Genomic DNA, 27,171 nt, shown 5'->3' with positions numbered 1-27,171 from the left:
GATATTTTCTTGTTTGTTATTGCCCCCCTTATGAGTACTTTCATTTTACTATGGAAAAAAACATTTTGCAGAAAATTAAGGAAGGAAATGCAAAACTTCTCGACCAAAATAAGAGTATTTCCCTTTCTTGTGGCTCCCAGGTAGGAGGTACTACAAATGATGTTTGCTGCTGTGGTGTGGCTGTGGTCTACACATTCTACTATATTCTTTGATGCATTCAATTTTCCTGTAACGCCTGGTAGTTATTAGGAAGTGGTCAAGATACATTTTACCTCACAAGCCTTCCCTGCATAGTTATTTGTTTACAGCAATAGTCCGGGTGTAAGAACTCTTTAATCTGACATTGAGGACCCACATCTCGAACAAATTATTATTTTTCAACTTCAAAGACACATAGTGCTTGTCTCCAGTATTTTTAATCCAACTTCATATTCAGCAATCAAATATGGTATCTAAACAATCAACTTGACAATTTCAAAATCAGATACTTCAGGTATTTAGCAAGTCTCGATGCGAGATTTGGTGTGGCACATGCACACAGTTGAACTTTTTAAATATTCTAACAGAAGCCACATCAGTAGCAAGCATCTCACAAAGTATGGAGCTCAGACAGTATTCACAGCTAAAGATGCACCCCATTAACATCTTCTGCCTTTTTAAGGCGATATAAATCATTTAGTGTATATCATACAATAGAAAACAATGGGTCTCTCTCTGATTTCTTGGTGCACGCCATATTTCTGTACTGTTGTAAAATGAAATATTTATGGTGATAATCCTCAAAAGGAGTTTCCTGAAAGTAGTTCATGCTTAAAATGTTAGAGCATATCGATCTATAATCACCAGATCGGTCCTGAAGGTTTGGGATGGACTGGTGATTCGTAAGGGACTCTCAACATTCCCCTCCCTTCTAACTCCGGTGGTGGGAAATCCAGACTTTACACCGGGACTCGAACATGCCCTATTCCAGACATGGCAGGGCGACTGGCTGTCGCTCTATTGGGCATTTTTGGGACGAGGAGGGACCCATCTCTTCTGACAGATTACGGGAGGATTTTGCACTCCCTGAAAGCGAGAGGCTTCACTACTTCCAGATTAGACATTGGCTCATGCAACCCGCAGTTAAGGAGGCAGCACACAAGGACAAACACCTAATCACCGAGTTGTATAGTATACTACTTTGGGAGGCGGCAGGATCGAAGCCCCTTGTGCAGATCTTCAGGGCGAAGGAGCTGGGGCACCAACTGACTGCCAAAGAGTGGCAGGACATATATTATAGGACACGACATGGAACCCACAATACAGCCAGCATTGAAACCGCCACTAAAATCGTTACCTATTGGGGTCTGACCCCCCCTTGTCTACTTAGAGGCATCGCAGGTGCATAGTGCCGAATACTGGAGGCGATCTGGATTCCCAGGGTCCGTGCTACACATCCTGTGTGGATGCCCAAGACTGGCTCAATTTTGAGGAGAGATTTTGACCGACGTTGATACACATTTTAACACCTAAATACCCCGATTCTCGCCTTCACCAATTCTGGAGCTACCCCATTCACTTAAATACCCACGCAAATCCCGCACTGACAAACGCATTAGCTTATCAATGGAGGCTGCACACCTGGCAATTTTGGCACATTGAGTAACAGAGCGACTGTTGCCACGTCTAGAATGGCGAAATCGCATTTAGCCTGTACTTGAGATGTAAAAACTTACACTGACATTAACCTTGCAGGGGGACTCTTACAGAGATTTGTGGCAACCATACCTAGCGCTTCTCTCCCATAATTTGTGGAACTGACCTGTCCCCAATACCTGCAACTGCTCCAGTTGACGGAGCCGGTTCCTGCGCTACCCGCAGAGTCCATACCCAAGTAATCTATTACTATCCTATTGCTTTTATCTATGCTGTTTTCGACTCTGATGTGAGCACTCTGGAGGGGGTGGGGAGATTGTTGGGACAGTCAATTTGTTGCATACTTGTAATATGGTATACTATAATAACACTACGACAGCTTTACTGGTTGGCTATGGTAAGCTCATTATTGGCTACAATAAAAACAAATTTGAACCGTAAAAGTGAAAATATGTTCCCCCAAACACCCTCACATATTTTAAGGTTGTGAGGAGAAGACTTCCCATGTGGAGAAATAATTGGGGGAAAAAATTGTGCACATGTACATTTCCTCCACATTTACTTCTGGGGATTTTCAACCCTGCAAATATTCCACAGGAGCCAGCGTTTAAAAATACTGCTGTGCTTCTAAATGTACAGTTGACATTGAATTTCATGCAATGCCTGTCATTTTTGAAGATGCATAGATTCATGTGTTTTCTTAGAGGTTTTCTGAATCTGGCCCTAAAACACAATGTTGTTTTTATCATTTTATATTGTCTCTTATAAATCATTACTGACCATTCTGAGCTAATATGATTACTTTCGTGTTTCTTTCTCCATCCCTTGCCAGGAGAAGGTCTGGGTGAATGTTGACAAGAGCCTGGAGTGCATCATCCAGAGGGTGGACAAGCTCCTGCAGAAGGAACGGCTGCACAGCGACAGCTGCGAAGATGTTTTTCAGTGTGATGTCAGCTGCTCTAGTAAGAAAGGTAATCGGATGTCGCGAGCCTACTGGATAAATCCAGAAGTCTCCGATGAGATATCGACATCGTCATCATCACCGCCCTATTCATCATCATCATCAGTGCTACCTCACCCGCTACCTTCGTCCTTATCATCACCTCCTGCATGCCTTTCTTACCGAATTAAAAGTGCGTATGCTAGAACCTCTTTCCTCACGTTTGTTTTTTTGCTGTTTTGTTTGCATGCTTCAAACCACTTGTCCTGATTTTAAACTTTTCACCCAGGTGATTGCATCCAACTGTATTTATTTGTTAGTTCCCCTGTCTCACAGGAAATAGAGATTATTACTATTAGGAACAGTGACTCAAGTGTGTTTACATAATGATGATAGCATCAGTGAAGGTGTTCAGAAAGGTGAATGCTTTCCCTGAATGTTAGCATGCTCATATAGTGTGTGTACTTGAAATATTTTATGCTATTGACTGTGATTAATTGACAGTGATTCTATTCAAAATATGCATTGAACTGTTTTACGAAGAGCAATGTGTAGTATTTTCAGAAATATCCAAGCAAATGATACAGATTAGTAGCTCAATCCCTCTTCAGCCTTAGAGCATGATTTGTGTAAATTACAGAATTGTACCCTACATCCTTTAGGCTCAGTCATACTAATAAACATATTATTCTGCATATGTGCTTCTGTTTTTCATCATCTGCCTGGATGTGCATCCCTTTGCTCTGTCAGAGCCCATTTTATCATCTGCTAAGTTTTTCCAATTTCTTTAAGTGTGATTTTACCAGCACCCACATAGGTTTTCATAACTACACTGTTCTCTTTCCAAGGTGTGTTCCCTGGATGGGGTTTCCACCGGGCGCTGGGACCTGAAATTCACAAGTACTGCTTAATGTTGCAGTTCTCCTTGTCTGATGAATTGCTCCATAAAGAGATCCCTTTGGTGAATGTTGAGTCTGGACTCAGTGCACAAGAATCTCCAGGTGTTTTCTGTTCAAGGAAAACACTGCAAAGGCTGTAGGGCCCAGTGTCAGGAAATAAAAAATATTTGGGCGAATACTCCAAAATTGTGTTCACAAAATGGTCACTAGATCCAAACACCTTCAAAGCAATACCAAATTTACATATTTCAGAATTTGCACCGAATTGAAGCCATGACTTTGCCTGAAACAGGTAGTACTGGTACGTCCAGATCCTATTCCTCCAAACTTATAGGAGGTCATGAATTTCAGGCCACAGTAAAGAGAGGACTCTTGGTTAGTACAAAAATATTCCAACTACAATAAAGACCCGCCATCACCCATCCAGGACCAGCAAATTTCACAATCCCTACTCTCAGCAAAAGACTACCAGGGACTCCCCATGTGCCTCTGTGCCTGTTCTGTAAAGCTGTGTGATCTGCGGTGTGGTGTGGGTGCTGACATCTGTGCTGCCTTTATTTATCTGGAGGCTAAATAAAACCAATATTCCAAAAGGCTAATGGGATTTATAATGCACCTTTTAAGCCTGCCTGTTTCCAGTAGGTCTCACACCAGAGTTTTTTTCCAGGGAACCTACAGTATAAGCATTGATGGCAGGCCTTTAATACTCTGCTTGGTTTCCTCTGAGGTTAGAGACTGTCACCATTTATGTCTTGCCTAGGATTCCTGAGGGACAGGCTTACTGGACTTTGCACCAAGCCTCTCTGAAGATGTCCTCTGGCTTTTGTCAAGGTGCGTCTTATAGCCTAACAGGGGGGTTCCTTTGTGTTTGATCAAGCTTCTGGCTTTCCTGATACCTCACACTTAGCTCACATCGAGTGGTTGGCCCTGGTTGCCTGGTAAAGCTCTAACTCCAGAGTATATTGTGTGCTGCCTTTGGGTCACCCCTAGCAGTGCTGTTAGCTTGTTTTCGATTGCACTCTGTGACTTCCTCCCAATTCTGGATGTGCTCTTTGCAGGTCTTGCCATACATGTTTCTGGAGGATTCTCGGAGATCAGCTCATCTGTGAGATCCGCCCCAGTTGTTCACTGTGTGTTGTGATACTCCCTGGGGCCAGCACTATTCTTTCCTTTGGTAACCAACTTGTTTACCCTTCTTGCATCTCATAGTTGTTCTGAGCCCTGGACCTCTTTCCCAATCTTTTCTACCCTCTGTTGGGTATACCAAGATGTTTGATGGCTCTTTGATGTGTTTTCCTTCCAGAGTTGTGATGGGCTCTCTGACCACTGCTCTTTTGATTTTTGACTCAGTTGTTGTGGGTCATTGTTCTCACTAAGTCTAAGAGCATTTACCTTACTTTGCGGCCCTTGCTGAACCGTTCAGCTCTTGGGCTATATAGTAATGGCCCTTCTGGCAATGCTCATCATGAGTATCTCTTTCACTTGGCCACGGCCATTTTCAAGTCGTAAAGTCTTCTAATTATCCTAATGAGCAAGTCACTTATAAGTCATTTCCTTGATATTCCTATTAAAGTAATTAATTTCAAATTACCTCTAACACTGTTCACAATGCCATTGCGAGTGTCTTCTCCAATTGTGGTTTGTTTTGGGCCACCCCTCACATACTTTGGTCTACAAGCATTTTTAATGAATGAACTGCCTTAATCTGGACGAGTTTTAAAATCCTTTCTCGGACCTTTCATCTTAAGACTCACTTGTTCATTCACAGACACTGTTTCTGTTCCTTCACATGATCTAGCCAGAGAGCTCACTGTTTTAAATTCTGTTTTAACCTCACAAATCTTGCAAAAGTGCTTTGACGCCTCGGGGGTAGTAAGCGCTATATAAATGCAATCACAATACAAAACAATACAGTACCATGTTACTGTTGGTACACTGAGTTACACATTCATTAAGCATAAATAAACAATGGCAATTCCAAATCAAGCACTTCCAAAACAATCACACAATACTAGGGAGTGATCCTCTCCTGGGTCTCAAAGAGGTGCTGCTCAGATTGTGACTGCTGTTGTTGTATTCTTCCAATCTAAGATTGCACCACTGTAAAGAAGCCACACACTATCGAACCACCTCTTTGCTATTCAGCAGATGATCAAGTGAATAGGCGGGGTGTTGTTTCTATCCATAATTAGACACAAAATTAGTGATTTTAACGGAGCAGCTACTTCCCACAAGATCTCAGGCCAACTCTTGTCTTGTGACAAATTCTCAGATTTTTCCTGACATGCGCTGTTAGGAGGCATATTATGGAGTTTTTGATTCTTCTTCTTAAATGAATGGAATTCATAGATAACTTATGGTTCCTCAGTTAGCACTCTAGCGCCTACCCCAATATGCTGGACAACAGTGCATCCACCAAGTGTGTGCTTGATGGCACCCCCACATGGGTGCCATTACAGGGCATAGAATAAAACAAGATGGGCCACTTAAGTCCTCATGATGGCTTCCTTTAGGATCAAGTTTTCCTGCTGCTAGCCCTTCTGTTTTTTTAGTCCTCCAGTATGGCAAGGGGGAGACTATTCTCATTGCTGCTGAGCTGAGGGTGGAGTTTGTTTTCCTGTGTGTGCCTTTTGCTTGCTCTGCAGATGTTAGATTCTCAATAATATATTTAAGAAATGAGTGTCTTTCCTCGGGTCTTACTTGGTGCATTGGATGCTGAAGGCTGTTCAGTCCCGGGTTCTTTTAATGCAGTGTCTGGACTCAACCAGACCTTTCTCTGGCTTTTGCTCCGCCTTCCGAGTTTGCCCTGGGGATGGACTCCTAGGGTTCATGAGAGGCTATTCCCTGCATGTGGTGCCGATTTTGAAGGTCTCCTTGATACTAGGTGACATGGAGGGTGCTCTGGAAAGGAGACCTAACAAGTAGAACTTGCACAAATATATGCAGGCCCCAGGCTTGGCCATAGCCTGAGCACCAAAAAGCAGCATCCAAAGGAGGGCGTAGGAACTGGATGTGTTTGATCTCAGACACCAGAGGTTAGAAGAATGGCATGTTTCATCAGAGGAAGGAGGGGTTCCTGTATGGAAAGCACTTCAGAGAAATTCAGAAGTAGTAACACATCCGGTGTGGGCAAGTGTCAGAATGGCTGATCTCAGCAAGCTGGGGATGACCATTTAGTGGCCTCTCAGAGGATCCCCTGCTCGGCGGCACGGAGTTTGTGCCAGATGTTCCACAGAGCGGAGAGGCCTTGTTGAGCTATGTCATCTTGTCTCTTCAGGTCCCGGAGGAAAAACTTCCACTTGTCGGAACTGGTCACTTAAGGCCATTTTGGAGGCACCAGTCTAAGACGGTGGCAGCAGCAATGTCTTGGAGGGCTATTGTTTTCAGGCATCTGACCTCCGCGATCCAGCGTGCATATTCATCTGTTTCAGACAGAGGGCCTTTGGAACCACTGTGCGAAAGTCATGGGTGCTTGGAGAGGTAGTCTGCAGGATCACATCCTGGCTTGTAGCTTGCCGACAGTTGATATTTGTGAGCTGCGGGACCCATTTTTTGATGTAAAGAGTTGGCTGTGGTGCAGTACCTGCAAAGAGTGGTATGAGCAGCTTGGGGTTCAATTATTACTCTGAACGGCCGTCCATAGAGGTAAAGGTGAAAATGGTGGCAGCTCCATTTGATGACAAGTGTTTCCTTTTCTATGTGGGCGTATTTCTTCTCACTGTCATTGAGTGCCTTGCTGGCAAACACGACAGGTGCCCACAGATCAGCATTCTGCATTAGGACTGCTCCAAGGCTGATGGGGCTAACGTCTACCACAAGCTCAGATTCTTTTGCAGGATCAAAGTACGTTATTACAGTGTCCTGGAGGAGAGCGTTTTTGATGACCTGGAATGCATCATCCTCTGTTTTACTTCACACCCAGGGGGTGGACGTTTTGGTGAGGTGTCTCATAGGACTTGCCAACATAGCCAGGTTGGAAATAAATCCCCTGCAGTATGTTTCAAGGTCAAGGAAGCGTTGGACCTCAGCAGCTGATGATAGTGTGGTCGCCTGTTTGCTGTCCCTGCCTTTGGCGGGGTCGACCTTGATGCCAGTGCTTCAGAAAATAAAACCAAAGAACTCCTTTTCCTGGCAAAGGAACTGGCACTTGTTTCAGTGGAGGCCGGCTGAGTCAATCTATTTGAGGGCTGCATGTAGGCTGCGACGGTGACTCTCAAGAGTGGGCCCATGAATGAAGATGTCATTGCTGACATTGATGACTCCCTCGAGGCCTGTGTGCAGTCCTGTATCGCATTCGGCAGGCCTCTGCTGCAAATGATATTGCAAACTTTTGCCTGCGATAGCGGCGGAGGCCGACGTGGATGCCAAAGGTTGTGATGTACCTACTGTCCTCACGCAGCTTCAGGTGGTAGTAGCCCGAGTTCAAGTCGAGCTTCAAGATCCATTTGGATCCATTGATGTAGGTAGTCAGGTTGTCAGTGGTGGACGAAATGTGGAGTTTTTGTTTAATGGCTTTACTGGGGAGACACATGTCAATGCAAATGCACATACACCCTGTCTGCTTGGGCTCGTTCGCAACCACCATAGGGGACACCCACGGATTGGGCCCAAATACATCTCATGGACTCCTGCATCCTCAACTTTTTGCAGCTCAGCCTCCAACACGGGGCGCAGGTGGAACAAAATTCTACAGTCCTGCAGTGCAACAGGTCAGTCCTCAAGGTCAATATGCAGTGAGACCGGAGGCATCTCAGGCCGGTGAACAAGCTGGAGAAGTTGAGGAGTAGGTGGTCAGTGTCACTGGCCAAATCACCAACGACTACAGTAAAGTGGAGGAGGTGAAGGCACACAGCGCTGTGCCAGCTGAGGAGTGTTCTGGCGTCCAAGAAGGTGACAAAGTTAGTGGAGCAGACATACCAACCAGCGGGATAGGTGGCAAGATACTGCGCCAGGCTGGTTACAGTGAGAGATGTGCCCTTGTCGTTCAGAAGTGTAATTGGAGTATGGCCTTTGGTTACTTGGCATGAGGGGCGGGCACGTCATGGACAGTGCCCTGGTTCATAAGTACACAATATGAAGAAGATCTTGTCATCGGTTGGAACGCCGCTGCTGCACGTGATCAAAGAAGCGCATTCAGGGTCTGATGAATAATCGCCCTTACTCTGTGGCAGTGAGGTATGCCACGCACTCTGGATGTGGGTAGTCTGCGCCCGTCTCAGCAGACTTTAGTGAAGTATTTGGGGCATTGGCATGTCGAACACATTTTTCCTCTGGCTAGGCATTCGTGAAAGGGTGTGAGGTGTAACAACAGTAGCTGCAGGTGTCCTTAGTGAGGTCTTCTATGCAGACAGGCTTCGGTGTACTCCATTGAGGGGAGTCGTTTGAGACTGCAGCTGTTGTTTCTGTTTTGATGTGTTGGGGTGTGAGTTTCAGTATTGTGGGAAATTTATGGAACACCATTTCTAACTGGTGAGCCCGGTAATAGGACACTTAGTGGAAGAATCTCCTCAAGTGGCATGTTGGGGCGACTAACGACGTTGCGCCTCAGTGTGTCTGACCAGCAGGCCTTGAATTATTTGAGCTTGTACCTCTTTCTGTGGATCATCCTTGGTGCAGGTGCTAGCAGGCGTCCTCAAGTTGGCGTAGAAGATGTCAATGGAATCACCTTCCTGTTGGATAGCTTGGCGCAGTTTGAACCTTTCAAAATCTGGGATCATTTGGGGGTCGAAGTACGTGTTGAAGGCAGTTATGGCCCAGTCGTGGTCGTTGTCGGCACTGGTGCCAGGGAGGTTGTGAAAGAGTTTAAAGATCTCACCGGCGTAATGTAGCAGCAGGAATTGTTTAGTCTCACCAGCAGTCTCTTTAGTGGCCTTGAAGTAATTGTTCAGGTGTGCAACAGAAATGCACCAATGTGAAGCTGAAGTCGCTGAGCTTGCTGAATGGGGAAAGGATTGAAGGCACCTCCATTTACATGGGTGGGCATGAGGCATTGCGACGGAGGAGCAGCTGCTGGGATTGGACGCTCAGCTTGCTGGTGGAGCACTGTGTGTGCACAATCCTGCTGATCAGCACTCATGATGATGGACAGGTACGAAAAGCAAAATGCCCCGGCAAACCGGGGTCGTTGCAGGAAAAGGTGGCAGGGTTGGTCGTGCTGCCATTGGCTGGTAGAGGCCAGCACTCACCAGAGAGCAGAAATGCAGGGCTCATGTAGTGCTCTTAGCACTGATTATGCCAGGCAGAAAAATGAAGTGCCGAGATGGGGCAAGGAAGACAAGAGACAGCACAACTTTTGCAGCGGATGTGTCCCCAAAGGCAGTGAGAAGGTGGATTCTGCATGGTGTTGTGTCCATTCTACTCGGAACGGGTGAGGCATCAAGCAAGGTACCACGGTTACTTCTGCAGGCGGAGGTCTGTGTGACCAAAGCTCATAAAGTGGGTGCAGTGGGGCCGGCTCTACCTCATCGCCACTGTAGTGGTGCTGCACCAAGGCCGCAGCGGTGGCTGCGATTAATGACGCACAGATACGTGTTGGTGGTTTTATCTGTCCGTTCACAGGGGCAGAGACTGCCCACTTTATTAGCGCACCCCTGACCGCTCACGTGGGCTTGAGGCATTTTGTGCACGTCAGCGCGTCTTAACAGGTTGTGACCCTGTGACTCACCACACACTTGCAAGATGTTTCTCTCTCAACCACACATTTATTTAATCAACCAAACCTATTTCCAGACAAATACATTTTAGTCCCATCACCCCTATCCCTGTGCATTTACACAACAGATTGTTTGCCAAAGAGTAGGAAGGGCTCACCCTTGTATCTCAAGGATATCACAACTAATTAGGAAGTTGAAGGATTCTTTGGATGACAAAGGCCACTAGTACCACTGTTCTGAGGCATTTAATTTGGAATTCAATTACATTGATCTACCACCAACTTCAGGAGTTAGTGATTGATCTAAAAACATTATTAAATGCCAAAATAGAAATTTTTATTGATACATATATTGTGACTAGTGTCACTGTTATATCTTTAAATAGGTTACAACAAAAGTGCTTTTTGCTTGGTATTGCTTAAGGTTGAGTTATCTGTAACTTATCTCCTGTTCTGCTCCCCTTGCTTACGACTGGAAAAGTTTGTTAATGGTATTATGAAATGGCATGTAGAGTTCTCTTCGTCTCATTGAGCGAAGCCTATCATGCTTGCGATCCTTTCTCGAACAGCACATTTATCATAGATCGCACATGCTGCTCCCCAAAAGAATAACTAAATGACCATTTCGTAATATCGGATATACCCTATATAATGATTTTATATTGCATGTTATCCATGCTTTGAAGAGCCATATGTGACCGCAATTGAAAATATCTTGCGTTGCACTATCCTGTAATATTCCTTTGTTTTATAATTGCGCTAAGCATTTGACTTGCTTGTTTATTTTATCTATGTTGCTGCTACTTAATCATGCATGTTGCACCTCATTTTTGTGCAGATTTCAGCAACGCTGCTGAGGAGCCAACCCCAGGTAGGTGCCTTTTTCATTCATTGCTTCTGCTCTGGTACATGCAGGTTGCACTGCTATTTTATTTTTAATATTACACTATGGATTCCTGCCAAATTTTTCCCCCAAAAAAATTACATCATAAACTCTCAACATTTAGTTTAAAATTGTATGTTCGAGGCATATGAGCTGCAGATTGTACACTTTTGCATAGATCGCCATCTGGTGTTGGGCCCGGATGTTTGCAGTTTGTTTTTGTTCTTGGACAGTCTTTGGAAGTCACGAGTTCGGTGACTCCTCCTTCGGTCCGTACTGCGCATGGGCTTCGGCTCCATCCTCAGATTGTTTTTTTCCGCCATCGGGCTCGGATGTGATACTTCGTGCTCCGGCTTCGAACTTTTCCAGTTCCAGCCTCGACGGAAAATCCTCGTCCATCGAGATTCTTCATCAAAATCATCTTCTTCATCTCTCTTAGAGGCACTTTCTCGATTCCACTCATCGGCACCGGCCTTCGGGCACTCCTCGACTCCGGTCCCGGCCGATGGAAAGGACTCAGTTCAAAAAGTGCCCAAAATGTGGGTCTAAATTTCCCCACACCGACCTCCATCAGGTGTGTAACCTTTGCCTCTCTCCCGAACACGAGGCTCGTGACTGCCCTGCCTGCAAGTCTTTTCGATCGAAAAAGACCATCCGGGATCGAAGGGCTCGACGCACCATGGCGCACTCATCGACCTCGGCTCCACCGGACATCTTCGGAGACGACACCGGAGCTTCGGGGCAACAACACACCGAGCAGGAGGAAGACATGGTAAGCGCTTCCGAGGCTGACGACTCCGACCTGGAGGACATCACACCGGTGCAGAGGGTCGTGAGTACTCTACCCCCTCCCACCCCCGCGCCCATATCCAAAGAGACTCAGGTTACACCTTCGCCTCCGGGCCTAGGGAAAACCAAACATGCAGCTTCTATCACCCCACCTTCGGGCCCGGTGTCGAAGCATCACAAGTCACGGCAGCTCGGGCTCGAGCCAGCCTACTCCTGGTGCCGACAAACACCGTTCGGCACCGAAGAAAGTGACACTCAGCTCGGCTCCGAAGCCACCGGTGCCGAAGCCTGGACTTTCGGCACCGACGAAACACAAGCATAAATCCCTCGGCACCGACGCTCCCGCGCCGAAGCCCACCTCGACGCCGAAAAAACCGGAGGTTCCAAAAAAGCATGGCGCAGATAAACCACCCAAGCCCTCGGCTCCGAAAACATCGGCGCCAGCGGACGATTCGGCGCCGAGGGAACTATTTACGCCTGATCCTTCTCAAAAAACCTTGTCAAAGGATCCAAAGACTGGGCTCTTGATTTTGTCTATCAAAAAAAGACGTCTTGACACACCAGCTCCTCCTCCACCGCCAAAACGTAAGGACTCTGCCACATCTCCTCTCAGAGTGCCCTCCCCACCACCTCCTACACCTCCTCCACCTCTTCCACCTCCTCTCCCTCCGAGGTCTCCGCCACCCTTGCCTCATCACTCCCCCACCCCATCCCCAGAACCGGATTACGGGGATCCAGATTATGATCCAGCGGACGCCCCGATGGACCCCACACCCCCAGGGACCCCAGACCCATGGGAGGATTACCAAAACCCTGACATACCAGATGTGCCTCAAGATTACCTCTACCCATCCAGGCCATCTCCCCCGGAGGACTCACTAGGGTTTCACCACTTAGTGCAGCGAGCCGCACACTATCATGGGGTGGAACTACATAGCGAACCAGTGGAGGAAGACTTCTTACTGGATACATTTGATATTCAGGATAAATCTACAGCCATCTTGCCCATGCTTAAGGGTGTTACCAAACATGCTGCAGAGGTGTTCAAAGACCCAGTCAGGGCCAGGGTCTTAAACCCCAGGATAGAAAAAAAGTACAAAGCAGCCCCCACAGATCCTGCATACATTAAAGGACCTGCTCCTTTAGATTCCCTAGTTGTGTCCACAGCTAGAAAGCGGTCCAACTCCCAGTCCTCAGGTGAGGCTCCACCGCCAGATAAGGAATCAAAACTCTTAGATGCGTCTGGTAAACGCACTGCCTCGCAAGCCGCAAACATCTGGCGCATTGCGAATACACAGGCGCTGCTTGCGCGTTATGACAGAGCACACTACGATGAGCTAGAGGCTCTTATGCAACACCTCCCAGTGAAACACAAACGTAAAGCTCATGACCTAATACAAGAGGGAAAGCTCATTACTAACACCTCCATTAAATGTGCCCTCGATGCAGCGGACACTGCTTCTAGAGCTATAAATACTAGTGTCTTGCTTCGCCGTCATGTCTGGCTCAGGATCTCAGGGTTTAAGCCAGAAGTCCAGGCATCCATACTAAATCACCCCTTTGACCAACAACACCTATTTGGGCCAAAGGTGGACGAAGCATTAGAAAAAATGAAAAAGGACACAGACACAGCAAAGTCTATGGGGGCATTACAATCCCAAACCCCTAGACGTTCCTTTCGACGTTCATCCTTTCGTAGCACAGGCAGAGGCTACTCCACCGATACTGCCTCTACCTCCTACAAATCCCCTCCTCAAACTACCTTCTCAAAGGGCTACCAAAGAGGTGGATACAGGGGTAACAACAATAAGGGCAGGGGCAAAACCAACACCACCCGTTCTGCCACACCGCCCTCCCAATGACTTCCCCTCGCTCCCCCCAGACCATCCCACTCCGGTCGGGGGCAGACTGCAAAACTTTATTCACGCCTGGGAGTCCATAACATCGGACAAATGGGTGACCCAAATTATTCGGTCAGGGTATTGTCTCGAACTAACATCTACCCCACCCAATATTCCACCAAGGCACCGCACAATGTCACAGGAACATTCCACACTGCTCAAACAGGAGGTGATCTCTCTCCTACAAAAACACGCTATAGAGCAAGTCCCCGTCAATCAGCAAAATTTAGGGGTCTACTCTCTGTATTTTCTAATACCGAAAAAAGACGGGACCCTGCGGCCCATTCTGGACCTCCGGCCTCTAAATGCATACATACATTCGGACCATTTCCACATGGTCACCCTCCAACAAGTCCTCCCACTCCTCTGTCAGGGAGACTTTCTCACTACCTTGGATTTGAAAGACGCATACTTTCATATTCCAATACACCCTTCTCACAGGAAGTACCTCAGGTTTGTGGTGGACGATCAGCATTACCAATTCACGGTTCTCCCCTTCGGGGTCACCACCGCACCACGGGTGTTTACCAGATGCCTATCGGTAGTAGCAGCACACCTCAGACGCCAACACATTCACGTCTTCCCTTACTTAGATGACTGGCTGATAAAAGTCGCGTCTTACGACCAATGTGTGCAACATACAAACAGCACCATCCAACTGCTCCACCAGCTAGGCTTCACGGTGAACTACCAAAAGTCCCACCTCATACCATCTCACACAAAGCAATATCTCGGGGCCACTATAGACACCTCCAAGGGTATAGCCTATCCCAATTCAGCCAGGATCGCAAGCATACAAGCCTTGCGCCACACGTTCATTGCTCAGCACTCTCTCCCAGCACGAGTGTTCATGAAGCTAATAGGGATGATGGCATCTTGCATTTTCATAGTGCCCCATGCAAGACTCCACATGCGTCCACTCCAAGAGTGCCTAGCACGACAGTGGAACCAGGCCCAGGGACAGCTGACGGATCTGGTGTTGGTGGACGGCCGCACTCATCACTCTCTGCAGTGGTGGAACACCACAAACCTCTCCAAAGGGCGGCCGTTCCTGGACCTGGTTCCTCAGGTGATTCTAACAGCGGACGCATCGCTCTCCGGCTGGGGAGCGCACCTCCTACACCTCACAATGCAAGGTCTATGGACGCCACAGCAAAAGTCGCTCCACATCAACCATCTGGAGCCATTGGCGATCTTTCTAGCCCTAAAATCCTTTCAAAAACAGATTTCAGCCAAAGCAGTCCTCATTCGCACAGACAATATGACTGCAATGTATTATATTCAAAAACAGGGGGGGACACACTCTCCCCAGCTCTCCTGCTTAGCACAGAGCATATGGAGATGGGCAATTGCACAAAACATCTTTCTCCTGGCACAACACGTCCCAGGCATACAAAACACCATGGCAGATCTGCTCAGCAGACAAACGCAACAAATATACGAATGGGAACTGCATCCACGAGTTCTTCGCCCATTCTTCCGCAAGTGGGGGCATCCTCAGATAGACCTCTTCGCCACCCACGAAAACAAAAAATGCCCAAGCTTCGCCGCCAGATACCCACACCCATTGTCCAAAGGCAATGCGATATGGATGAACTGGTCAGGCAAATTTGCATACGCCTTTCCACCTCTCCCACCAATTCCATTAGTGGTCAGGAAACTACAACAGCACTCCCTCACACTCATTCTGGTAGCCCCAACATGGGCCAGGCAGCCGTGGTACACCACACTATTACAGCTATCAGTGGTACCACATCAAAAACTGCACCTGTCCCCATGCCTCCTAACTCAGAACCATGGAGAAATCAGACACCCGGACCCAGCTCAGCTCAACCTTGCGATCTGGCTCCTGAAATCATAGAATTTGGGTACCTTAACCTTCCCCCTGACTGCATGAATATTATCAAGGAAGCCAGACGTCCTACCACTCTAGCATGCTATGCCGCAAAGTGGAAGAGATTTGTTGTTTACTGCCGTAACAATACAATCAACCTTTTAGATGCATCCATACAACGCATTATATGCTATCTACTCCATCTTCAAAGGTGTAACCTGGCATATTCTTCCATACGCCTACACCTAGCAGCGATTGCTGCTTACCTGCAAAACAGACAGCATTTAGCACTGTTCAGAGTGCCCGCTATTAAAGCCTTTATGGAAGGCCTTAAACGCATAATTCCGCCCAGGGCACCACCTTCTCCTGTATGGAATCTCAATGTAGTTCTTACAAGGCTAATGGGTCCGCCCTTCGAACCACTGCATAAATGTGAGCTACAGTTCCTCACCTGGAAAACAGCTTTTCTCGTAGCTATCACTTCCCTTAGAAGGGTTAGTGAAATACAAGCATTCACTATACAGGAACCCTTCTTACAAATACATCACAGCAAAGTGATACTTCGTACGAATCCAAAATTTCTGCCCAAGGTCATTTCCCCCTTCCATCTCAATCAATCGGTGGAATTACCTGTCTTTTTCTCGCAACCTCAATCTGTTGCGGAAAGGGCTTTACATACACTTGATGTTAAGAGGGCTTTACTGTACTACATACAAAGAACGCAACCTTTCAGGAAGACTAAACAATTGTTTGTCTCCTTCTCTCCACCGCATAAAGGCAACCCCATCTCTAAATCAGGGATAGCTAGGTGGATTGTAAAGTGCATACAAATTTGCTATCACAAGGCAAAAAGAACATTATCTGTTCCACCCAAAGCCCACTCTACAAGAAAGATAGGGGCTTCTATGGCTTTTCTAGGGAACATACCCTTAGATGACATCTGCAAAGCAGCCACATGGTCAACACCGCACACCTTCACAAAACATTACTGTGTAGACGTGCAGTCCAAGCAACAAGCTAGTGTGGGCCTGGCTGTACTAAAGACACTATTTCAAACCGCTGCAACGGATACCGGTGGTCGCCGCTAGGGCTGGGTCCTGCTATATAATCTATGCAAAAGTGTACAATCTGCAGCTCATATGCCTCGAACGCAATATGCTACTTACCAGTATGCATCTGTTCTTGGCATGTAGAGCTGCAGAGTTGTACACGCCCACCCGCCTCCCCGGCTACCTGTATCCGTTCCAGTATATCTTATTTAGATACAACACACATGGGTTTCTCACTGTTATCACTACGCTCCATCATTTCCCTACTGGCGAAAAACAATCTGAGGATGGAGCCGAAGCCCATGCGCAGTACGGACCGAAGGAGGAGTCACCGAACTCGTGACTTCCAAAGACTGTCCAAGAACAAAAACAAACTGCAAACATCCGGGCCCAACACCAGATGGCGATCTATGCAAAAGTGTACAACTCTGCAGCTCTACATGCCAAGAACAGATGCATACTGGTAAGTAGCATATTCCTTTATAAGACTGTGTTACACCCTTCTGCCTTTTTAGTTGCTCACAGGAAATATTTGTATCATGTGTATGATATTAAAATTGCTATACTTGGGTAAAATCAAATCAAACCATAATTACAAAGAAATTAGCATGTGAATGGGGTGTGATCTAAACTCTATTTTGCCCACTATCCCACCTAAACATTTGTGTACCAAGAGGCAGACTAGCGTACTGTATTGCAGTCATCAGACCTGGTGTTAGACAGGATTGTTCGATTTTAACGACATTTTACATTTTTATATGCTTCATTATTGGGGCTTTCATCCACCCTCTTCATCCATTGGTCTGTTGTTCTGTCAGTCCCACTTTTGTTCCTTCACCATAGCATGTAGCATGAGGCACAGAGTTAGCACTCTTGAACCATTGTCTTACCTGACTGTGAGTGATGGGATTTTGTTCTTGCCAAGTATTCACTTATGCAATTGAATAGCCCCTTCAGTGTCACTGGCAGGTAATTCTTGTGTTCCTACATTCTTTGTTTCTTTAGTCTGTAAACTTTCAATGGGTCAATGGTTTATTTTCCATGTGGCAGCTGGGTAGTAGTTGTTCCAGGGCTTTTGGATATCTCTCTGAGTTCCTTTTTGTATGCCCCTGTACCAAGAGAACATTATATGTCCCCCTGTTCCTCTTGGACGTATTCTGCTCTTGAGCACCAATTCCTGTCTGTGATTTCTGTATTCCTGCTCGGGTTACTCTTCACGTTCACCATTTCCAGTGTCCTCAGAGCTGTTGCAAGCATGGCTCCAATCCTTGGCTTTTTCCCTAACCATTTACTAGTTTTGCATTTTGCTCTGTATCTTTGTGTATCTTCTATTTTGGTTACTTTTTCCATTCTGGCTTATTGTCTCATTTCCAAGTTGATCCATCATCTTTTATTCCACCACCATTTAAAGTATGACACCTGGGTTTCTTTTCCATTTCAGTCATGTATAGAAAACACTCCATTTGTTGAGTCCAGGTCGTTTGTAATCTTTGCTGTCTTAGTGTTTTTTTTCAATCTCAGTCAACCATTACATTGAGTGCACCAGTCTCTAAAATCTTATCAAAGCTTTCTCTTTGTTGTATGAGTATTATTAAGAGCAGTGTGCTGCTGTCAGTCTGAGGTAATTTCACTAAGGCACCAGATGACTTCTTAATTGTGTACCAGTACATCCATCACTCTGGTCAAACCGTATTATTGTGTACTGTGCTTGTTTCCTGTTCTGTGTTTTTCTTTCTCTGCTTCCCCCAGCTTTTTCCGTCTGCATTTCTTACCATCTGATTTTGACGTTAGACCACCCAGCTATGGACCTGGCCCTGTTATCACTCCCAGCATTAACTGCTGAACCCCCTGTTTCTACATTCACCCACCTCAGGACTAAGTTCTGCTGGTGCCTTAGGTAACATGCAGTTTTTAGTGTTTGGGCTTTGCTGACTCGCCAGATATTTGTGGATGGGGCACAAGTAAACTGCATTGATCTCAGCCATGTGGTCCCTTACTTTCACTGGCCTCAGCATCGAGTTATTTTGTTCTTTTCAATCCAAGTGGAAGCATATCCTGGTAATTGCGGCTGACACAAATTGATGATATTGGCTGAGTAGAGGTTGTTATTTGCCAAGAGTCTCTGCGTAATGCTATCTGATAGAGACTTCTAGCTGCAGAGTCCTTACGTTAGAATATTTCCCAGGTGTCAGACTGGATCTGGGAACCTTTCGAAAAGTACCGCTGCACATTGGTAGGTGGCATCCTTCGACGGCGAAATTAATGTGCCTGGTGCATATATAGGTGCCACCCCAGTGCACTGCAATCAGGTCAGATGCTTTCAGGACACATCCGGGAGAGTTAATCCAGTCACCTTTTGACTGAACTTCTTCAACATTTTGTCGAGTCTTTTTTCGAGTCTGTCTCCCAGTGTGCTTAGGCTGTCCTCCAATAAACTAGTGGGGTGTAAGCTATGGGGCTCCTGTCTGTGACAGACACTCATCTGGTCTGTCATAGGTGTTTTTATCCAGACCACAACTCCAAGACTCCTTGAAGCAAACCCACTTGATGAGGTCGAAGACAACTGGTACAAGGAACTAGCAGGTGCCAGTGGTCTAGACACCTCCCTGGACTTTGGTCTGGTCTCTCGCAATGTGGCTACGGAGGAACGAGCCTCATTTGCTGTGGAGATGAGGAGGGCGGCTGAGGTACTGGACCACATACTGCCCTTGGTGGCAGTCAAGATGAACGTCTTGGCATAGGTGCTTCAGCCGAGAGTCACCCCCACAGAACCTCTCCTGCCTTTAATGAAGCCCTCACTGATGTCCTGCTCTGGGCCTGTGCCATACTTGTGCACAGGACAATTTCCTGCCACCATCGCCCCGCTCCTTGGGACCCAGCTTTTCTCACCCAGGACCCAACCCCGGAAAGTCTGGTTGTCCAGGCCTCCACATCCAAAGTCAATCCCGGCGCATTACCTACCACTCCACTGGATAGGGAATTCAAGAGACTGCACACCTTTGGTAAGAGGATGTTCTTTTCTGCCAGCCTTGCACTGCATTCGGTAAACACTGCATGCTTTCTGCGCCGAAAAGCACCCACAATTTGGGATTGGGTTGTGCATGTGCTGCCTATGGTCTCGGAGGAGCCCGAGCCATACTAACACAGTCTATTGCTGATGGCAGAGAGACAGCTAAGTTCACTATGAAATGCAAACTGTGCATGGCCTATTCTCTAGGCAGAACGTTAGTGACGTCAGTGGCACTCAGATACCACGCTTGGCTGAGACCAACTGGCTTTTCAGGGGATGTTCAGGCTTCCCTCATGGACATGCCCTGCGATGGCACCTGCATCTTCGTCAACAAGGCAGGGCTGCAATGCTTTAAGAACAGCCAGACCACTGCCAGGGCCTTGGGCTTTTCCATGGCCCCACGTCAACCCTAATCTGGCTTTTGCCCCGTTCGTGTCAAGGTAGGGACTACCAGCTGCGTCCATTCCCTCCCAGCCACCAAGGCCATCCGGATCCCCGGTCCTTTCGGGGCCACAAACGTGGTTCCCACAAGCCTCCTGGGCACACCTCCAGATGTCTACCTAGACTTCCACTCCCCGGCAGCCACAGCCGCAGTCTCAAAACCACTTTAGTTTGCCCTCGTACCATCATGGGCACTCAGTGGGAGACAGGATTAGACATCACCTGCCCAGCTAGCTGTCTGTAAAATCAGGTAAGCAGGTAGTTCACGTTGTTCAGCTGGGCTACTCCATCCCTTTCCTGGAAACCCCACCAACCATGGCAACACCCCCAGACCAGCTGACTGAGGACCACTTCTCCTTGCGTCATCAGGAAGTTCAGGCTCTTTTGGCCAAAAGAGCTGTCAAAAGGGTACTGACATCACAAGTAGGTCATGGTTGCTATTCCCGCTACTTTGCGCTGCGCAAGACAGATGGAGGCCATCATCCTAATATAGACATTCACCTTTTAAATTTCTTTCTGAAGAAGGAGAAATCCAAGATGTTCATGTTAGCTCATGTTTGGCCTGATTTCAACTATGAAGATGAGATGGGGGTACTGGACTTGCAGGATTCCTACTTCCACATTCCCGTCCTGCCTGCCCTCAGGCATTACCTGCAGTTTACAGTGGGCCACAAGCCTTATCAGTTTGCCGTGCTCTACTTTGGCCTTACCAGCACCCCTCAGGTGTTCACCAAGGTGATGGCACTGTAAGTCCAGAATATTCAGGCTATGATTCTGATGTTTGAACCTCTATTCTGGATTACGGTGCGACTGACTCTGAGGCTGCTCGGCCTCATGGTCTCCTACATCCTGCTGGTAATACATGCCCATTTGCATCTGCAGGCTCTACAGTGGGACCTGAAGTCCCAGTGGGAAAAGCATCAACGGAATCTCCCCATCCTGGTCCAGATATTGGAGGGAACTGCCATAGACCTGCAGTGGTGACTCATGGACTGCGATTGGGTCAGCAGAAGACCCCTCTCCCTTCCCCATCCAGAACTGACTGTGGTGACTGTTGCGTCACTTCTGGGTTGGGGCAGCCATTCGAGAGAGGTGGAGATCAGAGGCCTCTGGCAGAGTCTCAGCTCCACATCATCCTGTTGAAGTTCAGAGCAATTTGCCTGGCATTGAAAGTGTTTCTTCCTTCTATCAAGTGAAGGCTGATTCAGGTGTTTGTGGACAACACCACTGCCATGAGGTATTCCAACGAACAGGGAGGGGTGGGGTTGTGGGCCTTGTGGCAAGAGGCTCTTTGCCTCTGGACATAGCAGGAACATCATTGCATTTTCCTGGTGGTTCAACATCTGGCAGGCTCCCTGAATGCCAGAGCTGACGAAATCAGGCGTCGATACTTAGCAGATCACGAATGGCATCTCCATCTGGAGATGGTACAATGTATTTTCAGAGTTTGGGGAGTACCTTGGTTAGAGCTATTTGCCACTGCAAAGAATGTATAATGTCAGCACTTCTGTGTGTTTGCGTTTCCAAGGCAGCTCCTGACTGTAGACGTTTTTCATTTCAAGTGGAGCTCAGGCCTTCCTTACGCCTTTCCACCAATACCACTCCTAACGAGAGTTCTCAGAAAGATCAGGAATGACCAGGCCTGAGTCATTCTTGTGGCTCCAGATTGGGCACAAAGAGATTGGTATTCCAAACTCCTGAGCATGAGCATCAGTCCTTCGGTCAGGCTGCCGCTTCTGGAGGATCTACTGTTGCAGCAACACGGCAGGGTCTTGCACCCAAACTGTGCATGCTCCACCTTCATGCATGGAGATTGAGAGGCGGCAGTTAACAGTTGTTTTACCTACCTCCAGAAGTCTGTGATGTCATTCTGGCAGCAAGGCATCCTTCAACCAAGAAAGAATACACCTACCATTGCTAAACATTTGTGGCTTGGTTTACTTTCCAAAAAAGTTGATCTTCTTTCTGCACCAGGTTTTGTTGTTTGATCGATTGTTAGCCTGGCAATGCTTTGCTCTGGGTTAAAGGGTACCTTTCAGCCATATAGGCATTCTTGCGGTTGCCACACCTAACCTTCCTGTTCAGGTCACCTGTTGTGACTTGTTTCCTAAATGCACTACAGCATATGTTCCCTCTGAAACCTTTCACCATGCCCCAATGCAACCTAAACCTTGTTCTATCCTTCCTGATGTGCTTGCTCTTTGAGCCTATGCACAATTGTCCTCTACACTTGTTGACTTTAACATACTGCCTGGACCCAAAAAGAGCGTTTTCATTCTACATTGATCGTACCAGAGAGTTCTCGGTTGACAATCAACAATTGTTTTTGGTTCGATCTGTATTAAAATCTACGCACTGGCCAGAAGGCAGCCTCCTGCAGACTCATTCAAGCAGAACCAAAGCTTTGAACACTGTGTTAGCCTTTATATTCCTTGGTCTGGACATCTGTCAGACTGCAACATGGGTGTCTCTGCACACGTTTAAAAGCTCTACTACTTGGACAGTCAGGTCGGTCGAGATGTGCACTTTGCCTGTTTGGTCCTCCAGGACTTTCTGGTCTAAAGCTGTTCACAGACACATCTCCGAAGAAGTATTGCTTGGGTAGCTAGTGTAAGGTAGGAAATCTGAAGCTAGAAGTCTCTATCAGATGAGCAAGTTACTTACCTTTGGTAACACCATATCTGGTAAAGGCTATCTAGCTGCAGATTCCTTACCAGCCATCCCATCCTCCCCGCTCTCTTTACACATTTCTCCATATAGAAAGCCCTTATGATGTCCCTAGTGTCTGCACTCTTGTACATCAGCAACCTTGATGGCTCCATGCTTCTGGCGTGGAAAGGTCACGAAAAGTAACTGATGACAGCACGCTGGGTTGGCGCCTATATAGGCACCGCGTACATCACTTTCACCACAAACGACGCCAACAAAGAGCCAAACAACACCACCTATCAGCACAGAGACTAGATAAAGTCCCTAACTGTACCAAAGGTAAGTAAGTTTTTTCTTCTGTACCTACCCTGTCTTCGGGTACTTTTTTAACCCTTTTTCCTGCAGCCTTCTTTTTTTCTGAAGTCCCATACTTTACAGCTCAACTAATTTCTTGTACTGTCAGATTGCTTGCTCAAGTGATTCTTGTTCAGGATATTTGGCTGTTCAAGGTGATTTTTTTTTAAACTCATGCTACTGCACAAGTGGAGTATCAGTGACTTGGTGCTCTCATAATTAGTCTATTGTTGGGAGTGGTGAGTGTGACTATGGTCCAAAAATTGACCTTTTCATCTCCAGGCATATCTGGATGGTCAAGGACAGTCTCTCTTTTATGGAAGCATATTTTCTGTACTGGATGCATAAATTGATTTACACCTCACCTCATCTCCCTCTGATCCCCAGAGGCACATCTCCGGTCTAAGGTGCTCCAATGGATGCTTAATAATCATTGGAGCCCCGCTTAGACTAAATTGCCACCAGTTTTTGAGCAGAGTCTAGCTGGCTGTGCAGTCACCTTTCTTTTACCTTACAGAATGGGCCTCTTGACACTGTAAGAAGTTCTGGTGCTTGATCTTTTCTCTTGGTCTCTAATCCTAACATCTCACACCTCAGATTCTAGTGCATGGTCATTTGGGGCTTGTGTTGTGTAACTAGGATGCAATTCTGGCTACCAAGACTTAATAGGAGTAAGAGGTTTAGCAGGTTACCTTTCTAAGAATCTAAGGGCATGATTTAGAGTCTGGCCGACAGGTTGCTCCGTCACAAATGTGACTGATATACCACCCACCTTATTACAAGTACATCATATTCTATGGCACTTGTGTTAAGGCGGAAGGGATATCCGCTTCATTAGTGCTGTAGTAACCCGTCCACCAAACTCTAAATCAGGAACTTAGTTCTCTCTCCCGTGCCTTATGATTGGGAAGCAGCAATATTACTCTTGTCTATGGAGTGATTTATTATCAGTGCTTGAATGAAAGTTTCTCTGAACAGTTCGTTAATTTGAAGGAGTCGTCCTCGGTAAGCTGAACTATGCCTAACCCCCTGGCTTCATCCCCCACAAATTCTCTTAAACATGTTCTTTTCAAGCTGTGGCAGCACTTCTGTGTGCATCAGTACGCCCTGCAGCCCCATGCACTTTACCCTACAGTGACTCCTAGAAAAAAGTCTGGGCAAGTTTATTGGGATTTACTGTATTGAGACAGGTGTATGTTGAGTTGCCATTCCAAAGTACCTGAGATGTTTCTTTGTAGTCAAGCCCGTGTCTTTTACAGCAATTCGTACTTTATATTTCTCAGATAAAATTAACTGACCTGCTCAATGCTAGTCCTGTCATAGTGGCAGCCATTTGCTGTAATCCAATTGCTGTAAGTCCAATGTTATGAAAATCCAGTAACTGGATATCAACAGCAGAAGGCTAGTAGGTAACAAAGTGCAAAATATTTGGGGAAAAGCATATTGCAAGATTGTAACCTCAATTTCTTCCTCATATATATGCACATAACCCATACAACAGGAGTAATACCATGGTGTAACATTATTACTTCATCTGGTTATCATCCTCAGATTTAGACCAAGATGCATGATGAGGCAATAGTTAATTAAAAGTTATGATAACTTGCAATGTAACATACATTAAATTGAAAGGTGTTTTAGTAACATGGACAAGGACCTCATTTTGGAGGGAGGATTGTGAGCTTCATCACAAATCAATAGGGCTTGTGTGAAACAAATCCCACAGTTCCCTTCACACATTTAGAAGTAGGGGAGCAGCACATTTTCTGATAGCGGAGCCTCAGTGGACTTGGCCAATGGAAAGCCTTCATCTGGCAGCTTAATATGCCACACAGCATCTAGGTCACAGTTGCAGATGCTCCACCCTATTTACGGTGGGATTTCCACCCGTGGTTGTCCCTAACTAGGACCAAAAACTATGAAAACAGAATAAAATGTCCCTGACACTAAGGGGGAAAACTTGTGGTGTACCAGTTTTTTTTTTATTTTGTTCTGCAGTCAGAAACTACAACTGAGCTTTAACAAAATAACAGCCAAACGGGCATTGTGGTTTGTCGAAAGTTTGTCCCCCTCTTCAGGGGTTGCACATTCATAACAGTTAGACCAGACAGCGGAGGTTTCTACCGTTGGAAGACAGCTGCAACAGCTTCTGCCAACCTGGTGGCTTAGCAGGCTGCTTGCTAGGACAAATGAAGCTGAAATGTTTATCAGTGATCATTTAGACATAAAATTATTGGAACAATAAGCTAATCGGTGGGAAATGAGAAAAGGTCTGATAAATGCAAGCCATTTTTACTTTCAAATCATGTTGTTCTTTCTCTTTTGCTGCCTCCTGACAAGACTGACTGGACTGTACTGACAATATGCTAGGGCCAATCTATTAATATATGAATACCACTTACAGCGGTGGTGAAAAAGCAGAAGGCTTCCCCTTATCCATGTCTTGTTTATCCTATGTAGGTGAATGGAGTGAGGCCCTTTACCCCCTGCTGACGACACTCACAGACTGTGTAGCCATGATGAGTGATAAAGCAAAAAGAGCCATGGTCTTCTTGTTGATGCAGGACAGTGCTCCCACAATAGCGTTGTGTCTGAGCCTTCAGTATCGCAGAGATGTTGTCTTCTGTCAAACGGTGAGTGTCATCCAGTAAACTCTAAAACCCATAATAATTTCCCCTTTTGCAGTGCTTGGAATACCTGTTGATGTGTTCTGTTTGCTGTTAGTCTAGGGGTACATCGTAGCTGACCTAAAATATGATGTTAGATATTTTTTTATTAGAATGCTAGTGACTTAGCCATGACGAAAATAAATAAATGTGAAACAGGGATATCACGAATATCCACCTAAAAACACCAGTTAACTATACAGATTAATGTATCGAGTACCACCCATGCATACATCTAGCTGTCACCAATATAACCAAATTCCTAAACATTCTATTCCATATTTATTGTTTATAAACATCATGTTGTATGTATCAAAGAGTCCTTTTATAATCAAAATGCATCCACTCACATTTAGACACCCCCCCATTACATTCATACTCTGTATACATCTAAAGTCCTCAAAGAACAAAACTTCCTAATACTACTACATTGAATTTATTTATCTTAGCAGTGGGAGTGTCCTGGTGGGACAATTCTAAGACATCAATGCTGGGTTTTGGTGGAAATGCATCCTTTAAACCCACCTTTCTCAGGATACTCATGGATGCCCTTAATTTAAAAGCAGTTAAATTGTTGTTATACAGTGAATCTGCACGGGATGTATGGCAGAACCACGCATGCCATTACCATGCATGTCATTATCACGCAGCCTTTAACACGCAATCACGCAATGTCTTTACCATGCATTGCCTTCACCATGAAAGTAATTACCACGCAAATGCCTTTCCCGCTCCTACCTTTGCAACGTAAATGTAAGTATATCACAGGTAAGTGAAAGCCCTATATATCTATATATATCTATATCTATATATATATGATTTTACTTTTGATTTTCTCAGGAACTACTGAACAGATTGACACCAGACCTGCAAAAGGCACTTCCCTGACCTGAGGACTACCTCTCTGCCAAATTTCAAGTAATTCTGTTCAGCCGTTCGGGCTGTACCTTGGACTAAAGGTCCCTATGGAAAAATGCATGGGGAAAACGTGTTTTGGGACCCCCCTTTTTTCTCAGCCCCCGCTTGAGGAATCACCCCGAGACTTTCAGGGTAGGAGCGGAGCGGAGCGCCCCACCTATTTTGAAAATTTCGCGAGGATTCGTCAACCGGCGCCAAAGTTATTCCAAATAGAATGTTGCGGATTTCCTATGGAAACACGGTCCGAACTATAACTATCTACTGGCGACCGCCAGTAGATAATATATATATATATATATTCACTGAAATTTCTCTGGTTTTATATGAGTCAAATGTCCAACTAACTATAACGTCCCTGAAACCTATGGTTTTTTCAGTGAATTTCTTAGGTTTTTTAAATGCTAATTCCTAACTATAACGTCTATAAAACCTATGGTTTTTTCAGTGAATTTCGAAGGTTTTTTAAATGTTAATTTCATATTTGAATATTTATAAAACCTATATTTTTTTCTATTTTTTTGTAATATTTTGGAACTCTATTATCCTTTTTT

The 27,171-nt window shown here is 46.0% G+C and overlaps 1 protein-coding gene across 6 annotated transcripts in view; it reads left to right on the top strand.

Annotated features, from left to right (window-relative positions):
• Positions 1–27,171, top strand: part of INPP4A (inositol polyphosphate-4-phosphatase type I A) — an 857,226-nt gene that overhangs the window by 638,811 nt on the left and 191,244 nt on the right. For 2 of the 6 annotated variants that reach the window (XM_085622820.1, XM_085622818.1), the window contains exons 20-22: positions 2,468–2,606; positions 10,965–10,997; positions 25,497–25,669. In XM_085622820.1, the coding sequence (XP_085478946.1) occupies positions 2,468–2,606; positions 10,965–10,997; positions 25,497–25,669 (345 nt within the window). Of the gene's footprint in view, positions 1–2,467; positions 2,769–10,964; positions 10,998–25,496; positions 25,670–27,171 lie in introns of all 6 variants that reach the window. The other 4 variants (XM_085622817.1, XM_085622816.1, XM_085622821.1 and 1 more) reach the window with 2 other exon arrangements.

The sequence above is a fragment of the Triturus cristatus genome, chromosome 8 (genome assembly GCF_964204655.1).
Source record: "Triturus cristatus chromosome 8, aTriCri1.1, whole genome shotgun sequence".
In the NCBI taxonomy this organism is placed as follows: Eukaryota; Metazoa; Chordata; class Amphibia; order Caudata; family Salamandridae; genus Triturus; species Triturus cristatus.
This window is presented reverse-complemented; position numbering and strand designations above follow the sequence as displayed.